The sequence below is a fragment of the Rhincodon typus genome, chromosome 20, assembly GCF_021869965.1.
Source record: "Rhincodon typus isolate 14 chromosome 20, sRhiTyp1.1, whole genome shotgun sequence".
Classification (NCBI taxonomy): domain Eukaryota; kingdom Metazoa; phylum Chordata; class Chondrichthyes; order Orectolobiformes; family Rhincodontidae; genus Rhincodon; species Rhincodon typus.
In genome coordinates, this window is record NC_063351.1 from 17247236 (window position 1) to 17261359 (window position 14124).

General features: G+C 40.0%; 1 protein-coding gene across 1 annotated transcript; it reads left to right on the plus strand.

Moving 5' to 3' along the window:
- Positions 1–722: 722 nt before the first annotated feature.
- Positions 723–1667, plus strand: LOC109931567 (heparan sulfate glucosamine 3-O-sulfotransferase 1-like). The gene has a single exon (XM_020530826.2). The coding sequence runs from the start codon at positions 723–725 to the stop codon at positions 1665–1667; it is 945 nt and encodes a 314-aa protein (XP_020386415.2).
- Positions 1668–14124: the final 12457 nt, after the last annotated feature.

Here is a 14124-nt window from a genome sequence, read left to right on the forward strand (position 1 = left end):
TGACTTAATTGAAACAAAATAAGGTCCTGAGGGGGACTTATCCAATGGATGTGGACACAATGTTTCCCCCTTACAGATTATCTAGAACTAGGGATCATAGTTTAAAAATAAGGGGTCCCCCATTTATGACAGAGATGAGGGAAAAAATTCTGAGTTGTGTGTCTTTGTGTATCCCTTCCTGAAAGCCAGTGGATACAGAATCTTTAAGTACTTTTTAAGGCTGAGGTGGATAGATTCTTGATTATCAAGGGGATGATGATTATCAGGATATACAAGAATCTAGAGCTGAGGTTAAAGTCAAATTAGCCACGATCTTATTGAATGACAAAGCAGGCCTGAACTGAAGAGTGACCTACTTTTATTTCTTGTTCGTATGTTTGCAAAATTAAACACCTCTGGACTATTTCAATTTTAACTGAAGATAAAATGTGCAAAATATCCAGTATGCAATGCTCAAACTGATGTATAATTACTATGTCCGGAAAGGGCAAGATATAAGATTCAGAAGAAAACCATTTTGTCTTTACAGTGTTTTACATTTTGTTTCAACGTCTCATATTGTGTTGATTTTTTTCCTTGGCAGATGCAGATCAAGGCAACTTTCCAAATTGCACTTCATCTTGTGTTGCTGCTTACATCATTTCATCTGAAAGTATTGACTGGCATTTAAGTGATATCACTGCACTCCTGACCTTATTGCTAACAGAGCACATTTTCTACACATGGCCTGCTTACTGGTGGGGGCTTTCCTTTTGGTAGCCCAAATAGATAGGGTGCATTCAGGAAGTTCTCAGCAGAGGGAAGGAACACTGCTTCAGTCATTGAGATACCGCGGTGGATCAGAAGGCAATGAAACAGAACATAACTCGCCACAGTCACAGTCTTCCATTACCAGCCAAATGATTCCGCAGGCCATCATTATTGGTGTGCGAAAGGGAGGGACAAGGGCTCTGTTAGAGATGTTGGACATTCACCCTGATATTGTGGTCGCTGCCACTGAAGTTCACTTCTTTGACTGGGATGAGAATTACGTTAAAGGCTTAGAATGGTACAGAAAGCTGATGCCTTTCTCTTATCCACACCAGACCACTATTGAGAAAACTCCAGGCTATTTCACTTCCATGAAGGCTCCAGGAAGGATCCATGATATGAACAGTTCGACCAAGCTACTGTTAATTCTGAGAGACCCTACAGAGAGAGTGATATCAGACTACACCCAGGTATACTACAATCGACTGGAAAACCACAAGCCTGTCCAACCTATTGAAGAAATGGTCATCAAAAACGGAGTATTAAATACTAAATACAAAGCGATTCAGAGAAGTCTGTATGACATTCATATGAGTAACTGGCTAAGATACTTTCCACTAAACCAAATACATATAGTTGATGGTGGTACTCTTATCAGAAACCCTCTGAAAGAATTACAGAAAGTGGAAACTTTTCTTAACATTCCTGCTAGGATAATGACCTCAAATTTCTACTTTAATCAAACCAAGGGTTTCTATTGTCTTCGAAGTGATGGTAAAGAAAGATGTTTACATGAATCTAAGGGCCGCCCCCATCCAGTTGTGAATAGTACTGTACTGAAGGAGCTACACGCTTACTTCAGAGAACACAATGAAAGATTTTTCAGCATGGTCAAACAGTCATTTAACTGGCATTAAAGCTTTAGGAAATTTTTGAGTGTCTGCTTTAACACTAGCTGAGTTAACCACTCAAAATTGTTTTGTAAAGTCATCCTTTTTAATTCGCAATCTAGGTAAAGCAGGATATATTCGCTTATGGATTGCCTTTGTAGAAGGAATTTGGAGCAGCACAACTCCTCATTGTTCTGGACACCTTTTACAGACAATTAAATCATCAGCAATGTATGGTTGGAGATAGCAAACCTATCATTACTAATTTAAAGAAAACAAATAGAATTGTATTCAGTGATGATTTGTTCCTTGATGATAGTAGGAAAGCATAATAAACAACATATTTCAAATGTAATGACACTTCTGGTCTGTTCAGTTGATATGAATTTAGATGAGAAGTATTGACGCTTGTCAATTATTCTTTGTTTAATTGGCTAGTAGCTGTTTTTGTCCTGCTAATTGTTGCTTGCCTGACTAGATTATCTAAAACCACATAAGTATCTTAAATAAAATGTATAAACAGCTATTACCAACCTTCTCAAATAAATACATTTTGCATGCTTGAAAATGCATGTGATTATTTCTAATTAAATATTGCAATGTAATATTTTAGGACAGAAAGTGACAAATGTTCCTATATTCAAAACAGTAATCTATTGTAAACTGTTAGATAAAGACATTGATCTATGTGCTCTTGTTACTCATACTTGATTTTAAGGAACATAAAGATACAATGTTTACCTTGTTCTCTGCTGTCCATGTGCTATTTATATAGAAATTAAATACAATATTTTTTTAAATATTTATTGTTTTAAAATTCATTTCCATACTTGTTGTTTACTTCTGATATTCAGAATACAAGTAAGCTATAAGTTGTGATGCAATTTCAGATTTAGCTTTAGCATACACACTGCAGGAAAATAGAATTAGAAAATTGTGAAAGAGATGCATAAACATGTCAAACTAAATTTAAACAAAGTTGTTAATTTAACAAAATATTTAAAATCAATGAATAATACATTAATGTTATTAATCAAAGTATAATTGCAACTTTCTGAATTTTTTCACTGCCCTAATTTGGAGCATATTGTACAACAGACATGATTTACTTTATTTAGAAAGGATCTAATCTTGATTTTTTTTTAACATTATAGGTTAAACCTTTCAATATCTTTTGCAATTTTCTAAATATACATACTTTTATCAACATGCATTGCAATGCAGAATTCAATATCATGTTAGTATATATAACTGCAAAATTACATTAAAAATGACAAAACACCCATAAAATCTCTTTTAATTCACACAAATCTTAATCAAATGAAGAAATTCAATCCTATTTAATTTTTTTTACAAACAGTCCCATTGGGTTAAAGGTTGAACTGCACATAAATTTGCCTCAATGATTTTATCTTCTGTATTCCAACTCGTTCATCTTAACTTTCAAGGATTTTGTAGGTCATCTGACAGCTGAATTCATACCTTCCATTCTCCTGATGGATCACTGCAGCCTTCATCCAAAGTATTAAATTATATACCAATACCAATTTCAAACCTGTCAATAACTACCAGTCTTTTTCACATCACTGGTCTCTAATTAATGTTGTTTAAATTCTCTCTGGTCACACTTATTTCCAGTGCTCTTTGCACTTAATTCAAATATTTGCTTTCAAGTTTCCTATGGCCATCTCCACTCCCACAGGTTATACTTTACTCTCAATCTTCAGAAATACTTGTTGTATAACAGTGACTATAAATGTATTAACACTTCATCATCATCAAATTTAATCCAGGCCGTACTCTATGTATTTATGCCCTTTCCTTTTACTTCTGCATGTTGCTAACGTTAAGATTTAGCTTACTGATTGTACCTTGCATTTGTATAAAACATTTTGCAATATTAATTAGTTCCTTCTAATCTTACATCTGGTCACAGTTATTAACATTATTGTTGCAACAATGCAGTCGGAGCACAGTCATAATGACAGGTTTGAGATTCTAAAGCTCTCGTGTACTGTTTCATGTTCTCTTTTTAGAATAAACATCCTGCACTTTGATGCAGCAGATAACCGGGATCACCAAGTAAGCAATCGATGTTTTCTCATCAGTCAACACATTTTCATTTTTTTAAAGACAAGACTTTGGTAAGAGCATGTTTGCAATGCTAAATGGCAGATTTACTCAAGAAATTGGTGTGTCTTGCACATGTTCAAATTTGGGATAGTTGAAAGAATGCATGAATATAGTGTTTACAAAAAAATTTTTCAGCAAATAGTATTAAATAGAATTAATATTCCCAGAGCAGTTCGTGATAAGGTAGAACTCTGCACTTCATTACTGGAAATGAAAGTCCCCATTTTAACTAAGACCATGCAACCTAGATGATTTAAACATGTTTTACCAAAACAGTGGAGAGGGACAGACAGTATGTGCAGAATGAGCTGGGAAAGCAGGAGGCTGCCACATGGTTTATAAAGACACCATCAACAACAAAAAGGTAAATCATGGGCTGGTGATTTCAGGAACCTCCCAGCAAGGGAAAGGTAGAACAGTATAGAGCATGGCCATCTTAACCAGGAAAGCTGTTTGCCAGAGGTTGTGGAAGAAAGAAACAGAAAGTTTCCCACTGAAACATAGAGAAACCATGTAAGGCAATTCCAAATTTGTTTCTGGGGATCTTCTAATCACCTTATGAAGTGTCTTCCAAGGCAAGTGATGTGACAAGAACAGGAATATCCTCGGCTGATTTACTGCTCGCTGAGATACAATGTTGCCAAGAAAACAAAGACATACTCCCCCTCTTCCCATGTGTGGGAACCCCTGAAGAAAACAGAAACATTTAACAGATCCTGTTCGGGTTTGATCAGAGCATAACTGGGTGAGGGAGGGATTGCTTAGCAACTGCTGGAGTCCAGTAAGTAGACCACCAACTAAATCTCTGCTGGCATTGGACAAGTAGTTGGCAAACACATGCCTCAAGCAGAGCGAGGTGCTGCCTCATGACTTCCTGAACTTGACAGGATTGACTGACATGATGTGCATGCAGATACAATACTGTATCTAATAAACTGGATGCTGCAACATGGATACATATGGCAGCAGCATGCCATGAACAAGGAAGATGATGCTTTGCCAGAACCATCACCAGAGCCCATGACAGGTTCTGCCAGTGAGCTTGTAATTAGGCATTATTAATTCTATATACACACATTTACAATCATGGAGCTTCATAGCTGTTTTACCTGTTTTTGCTCAGAAGTGAATATGTTTTGTTACATTTACTTTGGAGAATCGATGCTTTGTTTTCTGGATAATAAACAAATGGCTGACTGCTAGATATTTTACACACAACATTCAAACTTCTAAAACCATTTCTACTGGTTTATGCCAGCCAACCAGGCTTTCCCAGAATCGAGCTGTGCCCTTGGCCATTACTTGCTTAATTTACATGATTAGGTATGAGAGGATTCATAATTGCATGTCCGATGAGTTATCCCACATCATAAAGGCAGGTGGACTAATCTCATACAAGCATTCCTAATTTGGCCAATGCTAGTCCTGGTGTTGTCTGCATTATGCATTTGAAAATAGAAGTGTGATGTTGCAAGATGGGCCTTGTAGAAGCATTCTTTCAAGGGCCAGGTGCCTAGTTGCAATCAAGTTAAATTTTTGCTAACTTTTCTATCAGAAAGTGTCTGAAATTACTCTAGAGCATTTTTGTTCAGGTGATTTGCTAGAGAGTGTTGCCTCAACATCACAGAGATGGCAGCTCAGTCAATAACCTGTCCACAGAAATGGCTGTAGTAGGTATGGGGACAGCAGTGAGTCTCAGCATCCATAGCAGAGCAGGTGGAAGGAATCGAAGATAAGCTATAGGTCATGTTGTTTTCCAATTTGGAGCTCTTGCCCCCCATCAGTAACAGGAGACTGTCTGGCATACCAATCAATGCAGCAAGCATTTCAGATTTTAAGCCCATTCAGTGGTCCCTTTTATGGTACTCCATCAATGAGTTCTCTGCAGCAGCAGTTGCCTGTCCCCTGGCCCTCCCAGTGTGATGCCAAACTCTAAGGAATAAGAAGCCTCAGTATCTGAGCTAGTGGCTGTAACTATCCAAGCAAACGATAGGCCCACTTAATCAGAGCTGCACTGTTGTGCTCTTTCCTCTTCTTGGGATTGCTGTGGCAGGGGATCCAGCAGATCATGGGTTTCTGAAAGCAGGAACACAGGGGGGGAGAATTTTGAGAGGGAAGTGAGGGGTGGGGGTGTCATGTGCAATGCAATAGGTATGTAGTCAGATCACCAGCAGCTTTCTCATTTTTCCACATTACGGGATTAATGGGAAGCGGCATACAATAGGAAAGGTCATTAATCTTAATATTCTAGGTGATTTTTGATGCTTCAGACTCTTGCTGAGACATGATGTTGAAGAGCCCATTGGTTTGAGAAGATTCGGACATCCTTGTCGCACCATCTTCTCCTTGAAGGGAGAGGGGAGAATGTCATTGAGTCTGTCGCACTGTGTGTTGGGTATCATGTTGTTGTAGCTGAACAGGTGGAGGCATGGGGAGGCAGAGAAGGGTGTAAGGCCACATCTGGGAATGGTGTTGAGTGAACAATGGGGTGTGGTGGAGATTGCTATGCTGATACAATGAAGGCATTTTGCTGAGCTTAACTATCCACATGATGTCTTTAGGTTTTTACCCATTGTGAACTGTGCCATAATGCTAAGCCTGTCCTTTTGATGAGCTGCCAATGATGAGCAGTGTAAATTACAAAACTCCTATTACTATTCTAACATAAGGTTATTGACCTAAAATATTAACTCTGTTACTCTCCCTGCAGATGCTGCCAAGCTTGCTACGTATTTCTGATTTTATTTCAGAATTCCAACCTCTGCAGTATTTTGGTTTTGTTCCTATTGTCAGTATTTGTGAGCTGCCTCATGCCTGGGTTCCAAATACACTGCAGGATGTACACCTCTGTGGGTAATGTCTGCAGTCACTTATGCAGAACAACATGAAAACCCATAACTGCAATTGATACCAGCATTTGCAGGTCAGAAAGAAATCGCTCAGGTCATGCTGGACTGAATCTTAAGTACTTTTGGTTAACTGCCCATTGTGTTGAGTTTTTGGAGAGTGTTTTGCTGCAAGGTCTACTGTGTTTCCTCATCAAACTTTATCATTCTCAGTACATTAACTACCGAGCCCACCACTACGGCATTTGTCCTGTCCAATTCTAGCCACATCATAGCACATACCATTCTCAGAACAGGTTACCACCGCCAGGATATCCCTGCATTGACTGTCATCTCTAGTGCCTGCTCATCTTTAAAAGGTCACTGTGCAGTCAGACAAGCACTATCGGTCCAAAGCTGCCCTGCACAATTCCTAATATTTCCCCAGACATTTTCCGGCCTCACTTTGCAGCTGGAACCACTGTCACTATTGCCTGTAATATTTCCCCTCCCTTACTTTCAGGCACCTCAATGCCGGGCACCGCTAACCCTGCATATCCTCTCACTGCCCACTCACTCACTCAGAACCCCACATGGGCCACCCCACTATCATCTCCCATAGTACCTGCCTCTCTTTCACCTTCCAGGAGGAAAACAACCTACAACAGGGAAGAAAGAGTCAAGACAGATGGTGGACTGCCCAACATTCAGTTCCTTCCTCATTAAGTGAAGAGCAGCATCATGATTCTGACTGACCTAAGTAGCTGACTCACCATGTCCAAGCCCAGGGACCAGCTGCCCATGGCTTACTGTATTAGAACCCCCTGACTGAAGGCTATTTCCTTCACTTCACTGATGACTGCTGACAGCTATGACAAGCTTCTTGGCTTTGTATCAGCAGAAAACAGCACAGCAATACAGCAGTACTGTGAGCCTGGTACCTCTGGCTAAGGCAACGTAATACAAGACAGGGATGCTGTGAGCTTCTATGTAGGTTCAAAGTGAACAGGCCAGAGATGCAGTCTAATCCTGTCCATGAGTCGACTGCATGTCCCTAAGTAGTGTACTTGCAGCAGCATTGCTATGATAGTTAACGGTGTAGACAGACGTGCAGATCTAAAGTGAAAATTCATAGAGTCAGTGCATCAGAGATTCTTAGGCACTGGAACATATTGCTTGTCAATATTAATGGTCATGGGATGCATGTGAGAATTGCCCATGTGGCATGCCCTGAGACGTTGGTGGCCAGTGTCTAACATGAAGGTCCTATAGAGTACATGGTGAGTTGAAGTCGCCAGTTTCCCACACTAACTTCCATATTGAGAATTCGCAGTGTCTAGTTTGTTCGGCACTTTTGGTTAGTTAAGAAGCTGAACATTAATAAGGCATGTTGTACCATTAACAAGGCATTTTAAAAAAAACTATACTCTCCCTTAATTGGCAACTCACCATTGCAATGGGAGAAACGTGCCTTGCTATTCTGCAAATGCATAGAAGATGCAGCAAGGTGCTCCTGACAACATCACAGGCTTCAAGAAGTGAGGTCTAGGGGGCATAACTATTTTATTACCCAAACAGCCTGCCTCAGCACCTGCTCTGGTCACCTCTGCATGGTTTCCAGTGATGGTGGGCTCAAATACAGCACCCTGCCACACCAACAGAGCAAACATTCATCCATTCACAAGAGTTTCTCCTGAAGCTTGAGCACCAAGCTCAAAATTTGCCTTCATGGTCCTGCCTCAGAAATTAAATTCCAAGCTAATGTGGTTCTATTAGCCCCACTAAAACTCTTCATAATGTTAATGAAAATATCCATTAAATGTCCTCTTAACCTTCACTGCTGAAAATACTTCAAATCTCTCTTCATAAACTTATAATTTTCCATCTCTGGCATCACACTGGTGAATTTATATTGTACAATCTCTACAGAGTCAAAATTCATTCAAACTGTGTTTCCAGCATCAATTCTCTGTGATATAAATGGAAACTATGCAGACAGTGTGCCAGTTATGGTCCATGACAGTGTCTGATTCACTATTCTACCCTACCCCACCTGATGAAGGTACATAGCAACTTCAATAGTGTGGCTACACAGATAATGTTTTCCTGAAAGACATTGGTGTGCCATTCAAAACTGCAAACATAGCCTAACTATTTCCTTTTATGAATGAATTACAATGTTGCCTTTGCCCAATTGATAAAACACAGAATGTTACAGGTTTTTTTCTTTAAATATCTTTGTTAACCTATAGTCCTGTAAGGAAATAATAGATAAAGGTTAACTTCTGCTTGAGTGTTAATTCAGGACTATCACTACCAGATGCCATCCTTTCACAATGCTCATGATCTGTCCTACCATGAAACATTAGACATGTGAGCTGGCTGCATCCCTCTTCAATAACTGACTCCAATCCTGCTCTTCCTGTAAAGTGAAACTCAACATGGCTGTTCTTTGAAATTTATGCCTCAACCACAACAGTCTTGTGTGCCTTATGGCCTGCAGTATGTGAGAAAACTTAGGTGCTCCTGGAAATCTGCATGACCATATCTGCAGGAAATGCCACTGGTTTGATCAAATTGAGCACTGGATTCAGAGCTTGTGTGTCAACTCGAGGCATGACAGTGCATCCACAGACTGGGTGTTGTGTGGTTAACATGTTTTTAGACATGGTCACTCCACATCTTAAGGAAGTGGGTAATCGGTCAGAAGAGGGGATGCAGGAAGATAGTCAGGAAAGCCCAAGAGTGCATCTCACTCAAGAACAGTTTTTCTGGATTGATAAGCAGGAAGAGTGTTGGTTTCGCTGGGGAGTACAGACACAACCGGGAAGGAGCAGAAAGAGACAGAGAATGTTAGTGGTAGCAGACTCAATAATGAGGGGTTCAGACAGGGGTTTCTGCAGATGCAGGTGTGTGTTTCCAAGGTAACGTGGTGTCTCCCTGGAGTCAGAGTCAAAGTTGTCACTGATAGCAACAGGATATTCTGAAGCAGGAAGGCGAACAGTCAGGGGTCACGATTCACATTGAAACCAACAGCCAGGTAGAAAAAAGAATGGGGGTCCTCTAATAAGAATTTAGGGAGCTAGGTAGTGGATTAAAAAGCAGAAGTCATAACTTGAAATTTCTGGATTTCTTCTGGTGTCACGTACTGCTGATTATAGGAATAGGCAGATAGAACAGTTGAATGGGTGGCTGAAGAGTTGGATCAGTCGGTCCATTTCTGCGTAAAGTGGGACTTGTACAAATCCAATGATTTACTCCTGAACTGAAATGAGAACAACATCCTGGTGGGAGTGGAAGGGGAGGTGGGGGGATCACTTACTTGTGCAATTGATGGGAGTTGAAATTAATTTGGCTTGGGGATGAAATATGGAGCAGAGGTACAGCAGGGAGTGATTTGCAGACAAGAATAGAAGAAGAACCATATCAATCTAGAAGGCATTGCAAATATTGTTCAGTTAAAGCACAATGGGAGCTCAGTGAGGCCAGAATGGTATTTATTTTAATCCAAGGAGTCTTGCAAATAAGGAAAATGAATTGAAGATGTTGATTAACACATGGAGATGTGATACATTGTTATCACATTGACATGCTTCAGAAAAGGGTAGGGTTGGCAAATCAACATTCTGGGCTATAGAATCTTCGGGAGAAACAGGAAAGGTGTAAAAGAGGAGGTGGTGTTGGAGTATTAATCAAGGAGGCAATTACTACAGTAGGGATGACATCTTAGAAAGGTCCTCAAAGTAGGCCGTATGGGTAGAACTTAAAAACAAAAAGGAACAATCACTTTGCTGGGAGTGCACTATGGACCCAAAACAGTCAGGGAGAAATAGAAAGCAGATATATAGGGCATATCTACAAATTAACCTTCTGTAATTCATGCACTAGGACACCCAGACCTGTCTACATCTCACAGGTTTGCAACCTCTCACTGTTTTGATAATACGCTTCCTTTTTATTCCTTCTGCCAAAATGAACAGTTATATTCCAGTTGCCAGATCTTTGCCCACTCACTTAACTCATCTATGTCCCTTGTAGGCTCCTCATGTCCTCTTCATATCTCACTTCACTACCTATCATTGTGCTTTCAGCAAATTTAGCTTCATACCTTCAGCCCCTTCATCCAAAGAGTTGGGGCCCCAACACTGAGTCCTGTAGCACACCATTCGCGACATCTTACCCCTTTATTCCTACTCTGTTTCCAGTTATATAGTCCATTCTCTAACCATGCCAATTTGTTGGCCCCCATACCATGAGCTTTTAGTTTCCACGATAACCTTTGATGTGGTTCCTTATCAAATACCTTCTGAAAATCTAAGTACAAAACATCCACTGGTTCCCCTTCATTTACACCACAAGTTACTTCTTAAAAAAACTCCCAGAAATTAGTTAAACATGATTTCTCTTGGACAAACCCATGTTGGCTTTGCCTGATTACCTTGAACTAATCCAAACGCCCTGTTATAATGTCTTTAATAATAACTTCTAATATTCTCGCTATGATAGATGGTGCAATGTTCAGGTCTGTCACTGGTTGGGTTGTGAATGACAGTCCTCTCCTTCAGGCAGTGACATTGCCAGCACCTTTTGTGGGTAAATAGTCTCCTCAGCTTCCCTCCAATCCTATACTTTACCAAGGAATCAAATAAGGAATTCAGAAAAAACATTTTCACTCAGAATGGTAAGAATGTGGAACTCGCTACTCCAGGGAATAGCTGATGTGGATAATATTGATGTCATTAAGGGGAAACTAAATAAGTATATGACAAAGAAAAGATTAGATGTCTAGGATGGTGGATTTAGATGAGAAAATATGGGAGGTGTCTCAAGTGGAGCAGAACCACTGGTGTGGCTTGGATGGGCTGAACAGCCTTTATTTATGCCATTTAGCCAGCATAAAACTTCAATTTTCGCTGTGATAATGGCCTGTTTTATCAGGAATGCACTTTAACCTCAAATTCATTTACTCACTATTGATCCTTACCTCGCTATTTTCACCCAGCAAAAACCCATCAGTATCAGTCATTAAATTTTTATTCAAGCCTGTATCTATAGCCTTTGAGGAAGCAAATTCCATGTTCCTTCTCCCTTTTCTGTGATGAAATGCTCTGTGATTTCATTCCTGAATGGCAGGGATCAAATTTTAAGATCATATTCCATTATTCTGAACTGTGGATTGACCGATCTATTTTCTTGCCCTGACATTTCCATCAAGCCTTGGATTCTCCTTACTTCTGGAAGATGGATGAGACATTATAAGGAATATTTTACAAGACTTCACTGGCAGCTTGGAACCTTGCTGTGAGCATGAGCAGGATATAGAATCAGTTGCACAATGCATACAGACTGCATTTTGTGACCTGCGTGAGAAGAAACTATACTTCAACAAATGCAAAACATGTTTAAATAGAATTATGTTAAGTTGATTTCAAATGAAGTTCACTAGATTTTGGAAAACACTGTTCTCAACTCACTGAATGAATATAAACTATTGCCTGTTCCATGGGTCCAGCTTACTTGGGAATAATCCTTAAAGCAATGTTTTTGCTGCTGGAGTGCAGTGCATTATCTTTTTGCATTAACCATTAGCATAGTTTCATAACTTACTCACTGGAAAGGGGCTAGCAACTGTAGAGGACACAAAACATTTACTAGGTGGTTCACAAAGAGTGAAACATGGTATCGTAGGAAATATGAGCAGGAGTAGGCCATTCAGCTTTTCGATGCTGCTCCGCGATTCAATATGATCGTGGTTGATCACCTAACTCAGCATCCTGTTCTCACTTTCACTCCATCTCTTTCAAGACCATCAGCCCTAAGAACTAACTCAGAGATAGTAGCAACTGCCGATGCTGGAGAATCTGAGATAACAAGGTGTAGAGCTGGATGAGCACAGCAGGCCAAGCAGCATCAGAGTTTCAGGATCCTCTGATGCTGCTTAGCCTGCTGTGTTCATCAGCTCTACACCTTGTTAGCCCTAAGAACTAAGTCTTTTTTGAAAACATTCAAAATTTTGGCCTCATCTGCTTTCTATGACAGGCTCAACACTCTTTGGTGAAGACATTTCTTCTCATAGAACATAGAACACTACAGCACAGGGACAAGCCCTTTGGCCCACCATGTCTGTGCTGACTATAATGCCATTCTAAACTAATCCTATCTGCCTGCACGTGTTCTCTATCACTCTATCCTACCTGTTCATGTGTCTGTCTAAATGCCTCTTAAACAGTCCTATTGTATCTGGTTCTATCATCCCCCTGGCAGCTTGTTCCAGGCATCTACCATCCTTTGTGTAAAACATTTGCCTTGCACATCTTCTTTAAACTTTCTCCCTTTCATCTTACACCTATGTTTCATAGTATTTAACATTTCCACCCTGGGAAAAAGACTATGACGATCCAACCTATCCATGCCTCTCTTAATTTTATATATTCCATCAGGTGACCCCTCAGCCTCCAATGCTCTAGCAAAAACAATCCAAGTTTGCCCAAGATAACATAGTGTGGAGCTGGAGGACCACTGCAGATCAGGCAGCATCAGAGGAGCAGGAAAGTTGACGTTTCAGGTCAGACACTTCTTCAGAAATCCAACTTGAAACATCAATTTTCCTGCTCCTCTGATGCTGCCTGATCTGCTGTGTTCCTCCAGCTCCACACTATGTTACCTCTGACTCCAGCAACTGCAGTTTTTACTATCTCCAAGTTTGTCCAATATCTCCTTATAGCCAATACACTCCAATCAAGGCAAGATCCTGCTAAACCTCTTTTTCATCCTTTCCAAAACCTCCATATCCTTCCTGCACACAATACTCCAAATGTGGCCTACCTAAAATTTTATACAGCTGCTGCTGATCTCCATCCTAAATGCACAGTCCTTAAACTATGACCCCTTGTCTGGACTCCCTGTCCATTGAGAATATTCTTCTTGCTTTTACCTTTTTTAGTCCTGTTAGACTTTTATAGGTTTCTATGAGATTCCCCCTCATTCTTCTAAACTCTTGTAAATATTGTCTTAATTGATCCAACTTATCTTCGTATGTGTAGGGTGTACTGCACATCAATTCTTGTTTTCCAGAGTGTTCTCATTATTCATTTATTCTCTGGTGCACACATTTTTAAGGGTTATAAGAGAATGAATGGATGAAATCCTTGGCCATAAGCTACGCACAATATATGAAGATGTTAGAAATTCCTTACAGATTTCATTAACCATTCCTGTGTTCAATTCTTCTCCACCTCTTTGTGGGGGCATCACAAACTAGCATGCATACTGTTGGAGCTGGCAGTACACCCTGTAACGCATGGGGCATGAATGCACCATAGTAGATTTGTGAAATAACTTTAGCACAGCCATAGCATATACCAATATGGTATGTAAGTTATCTCCATGCTTCATATTTGACGGTACAAAAAGCTGATTGCTTATACTTGTGCGATTCCTGCCACACACAGCAATAATAATGTGTGCAAGGATAGATACTCTCACTTTGCATTGCTCAGATCAATAAAATACTTCTGGTCTGCTCC

Excerpts from the sequence above, each read along its gene's own strand:
- LOC109931567 (XM_020530826.2), top strand. The coding sequence starts at position 723 with ATGGCCTGCTTACTGGTGGGGGCTTTCCTTTTGGTAGCCCAAATAGAT.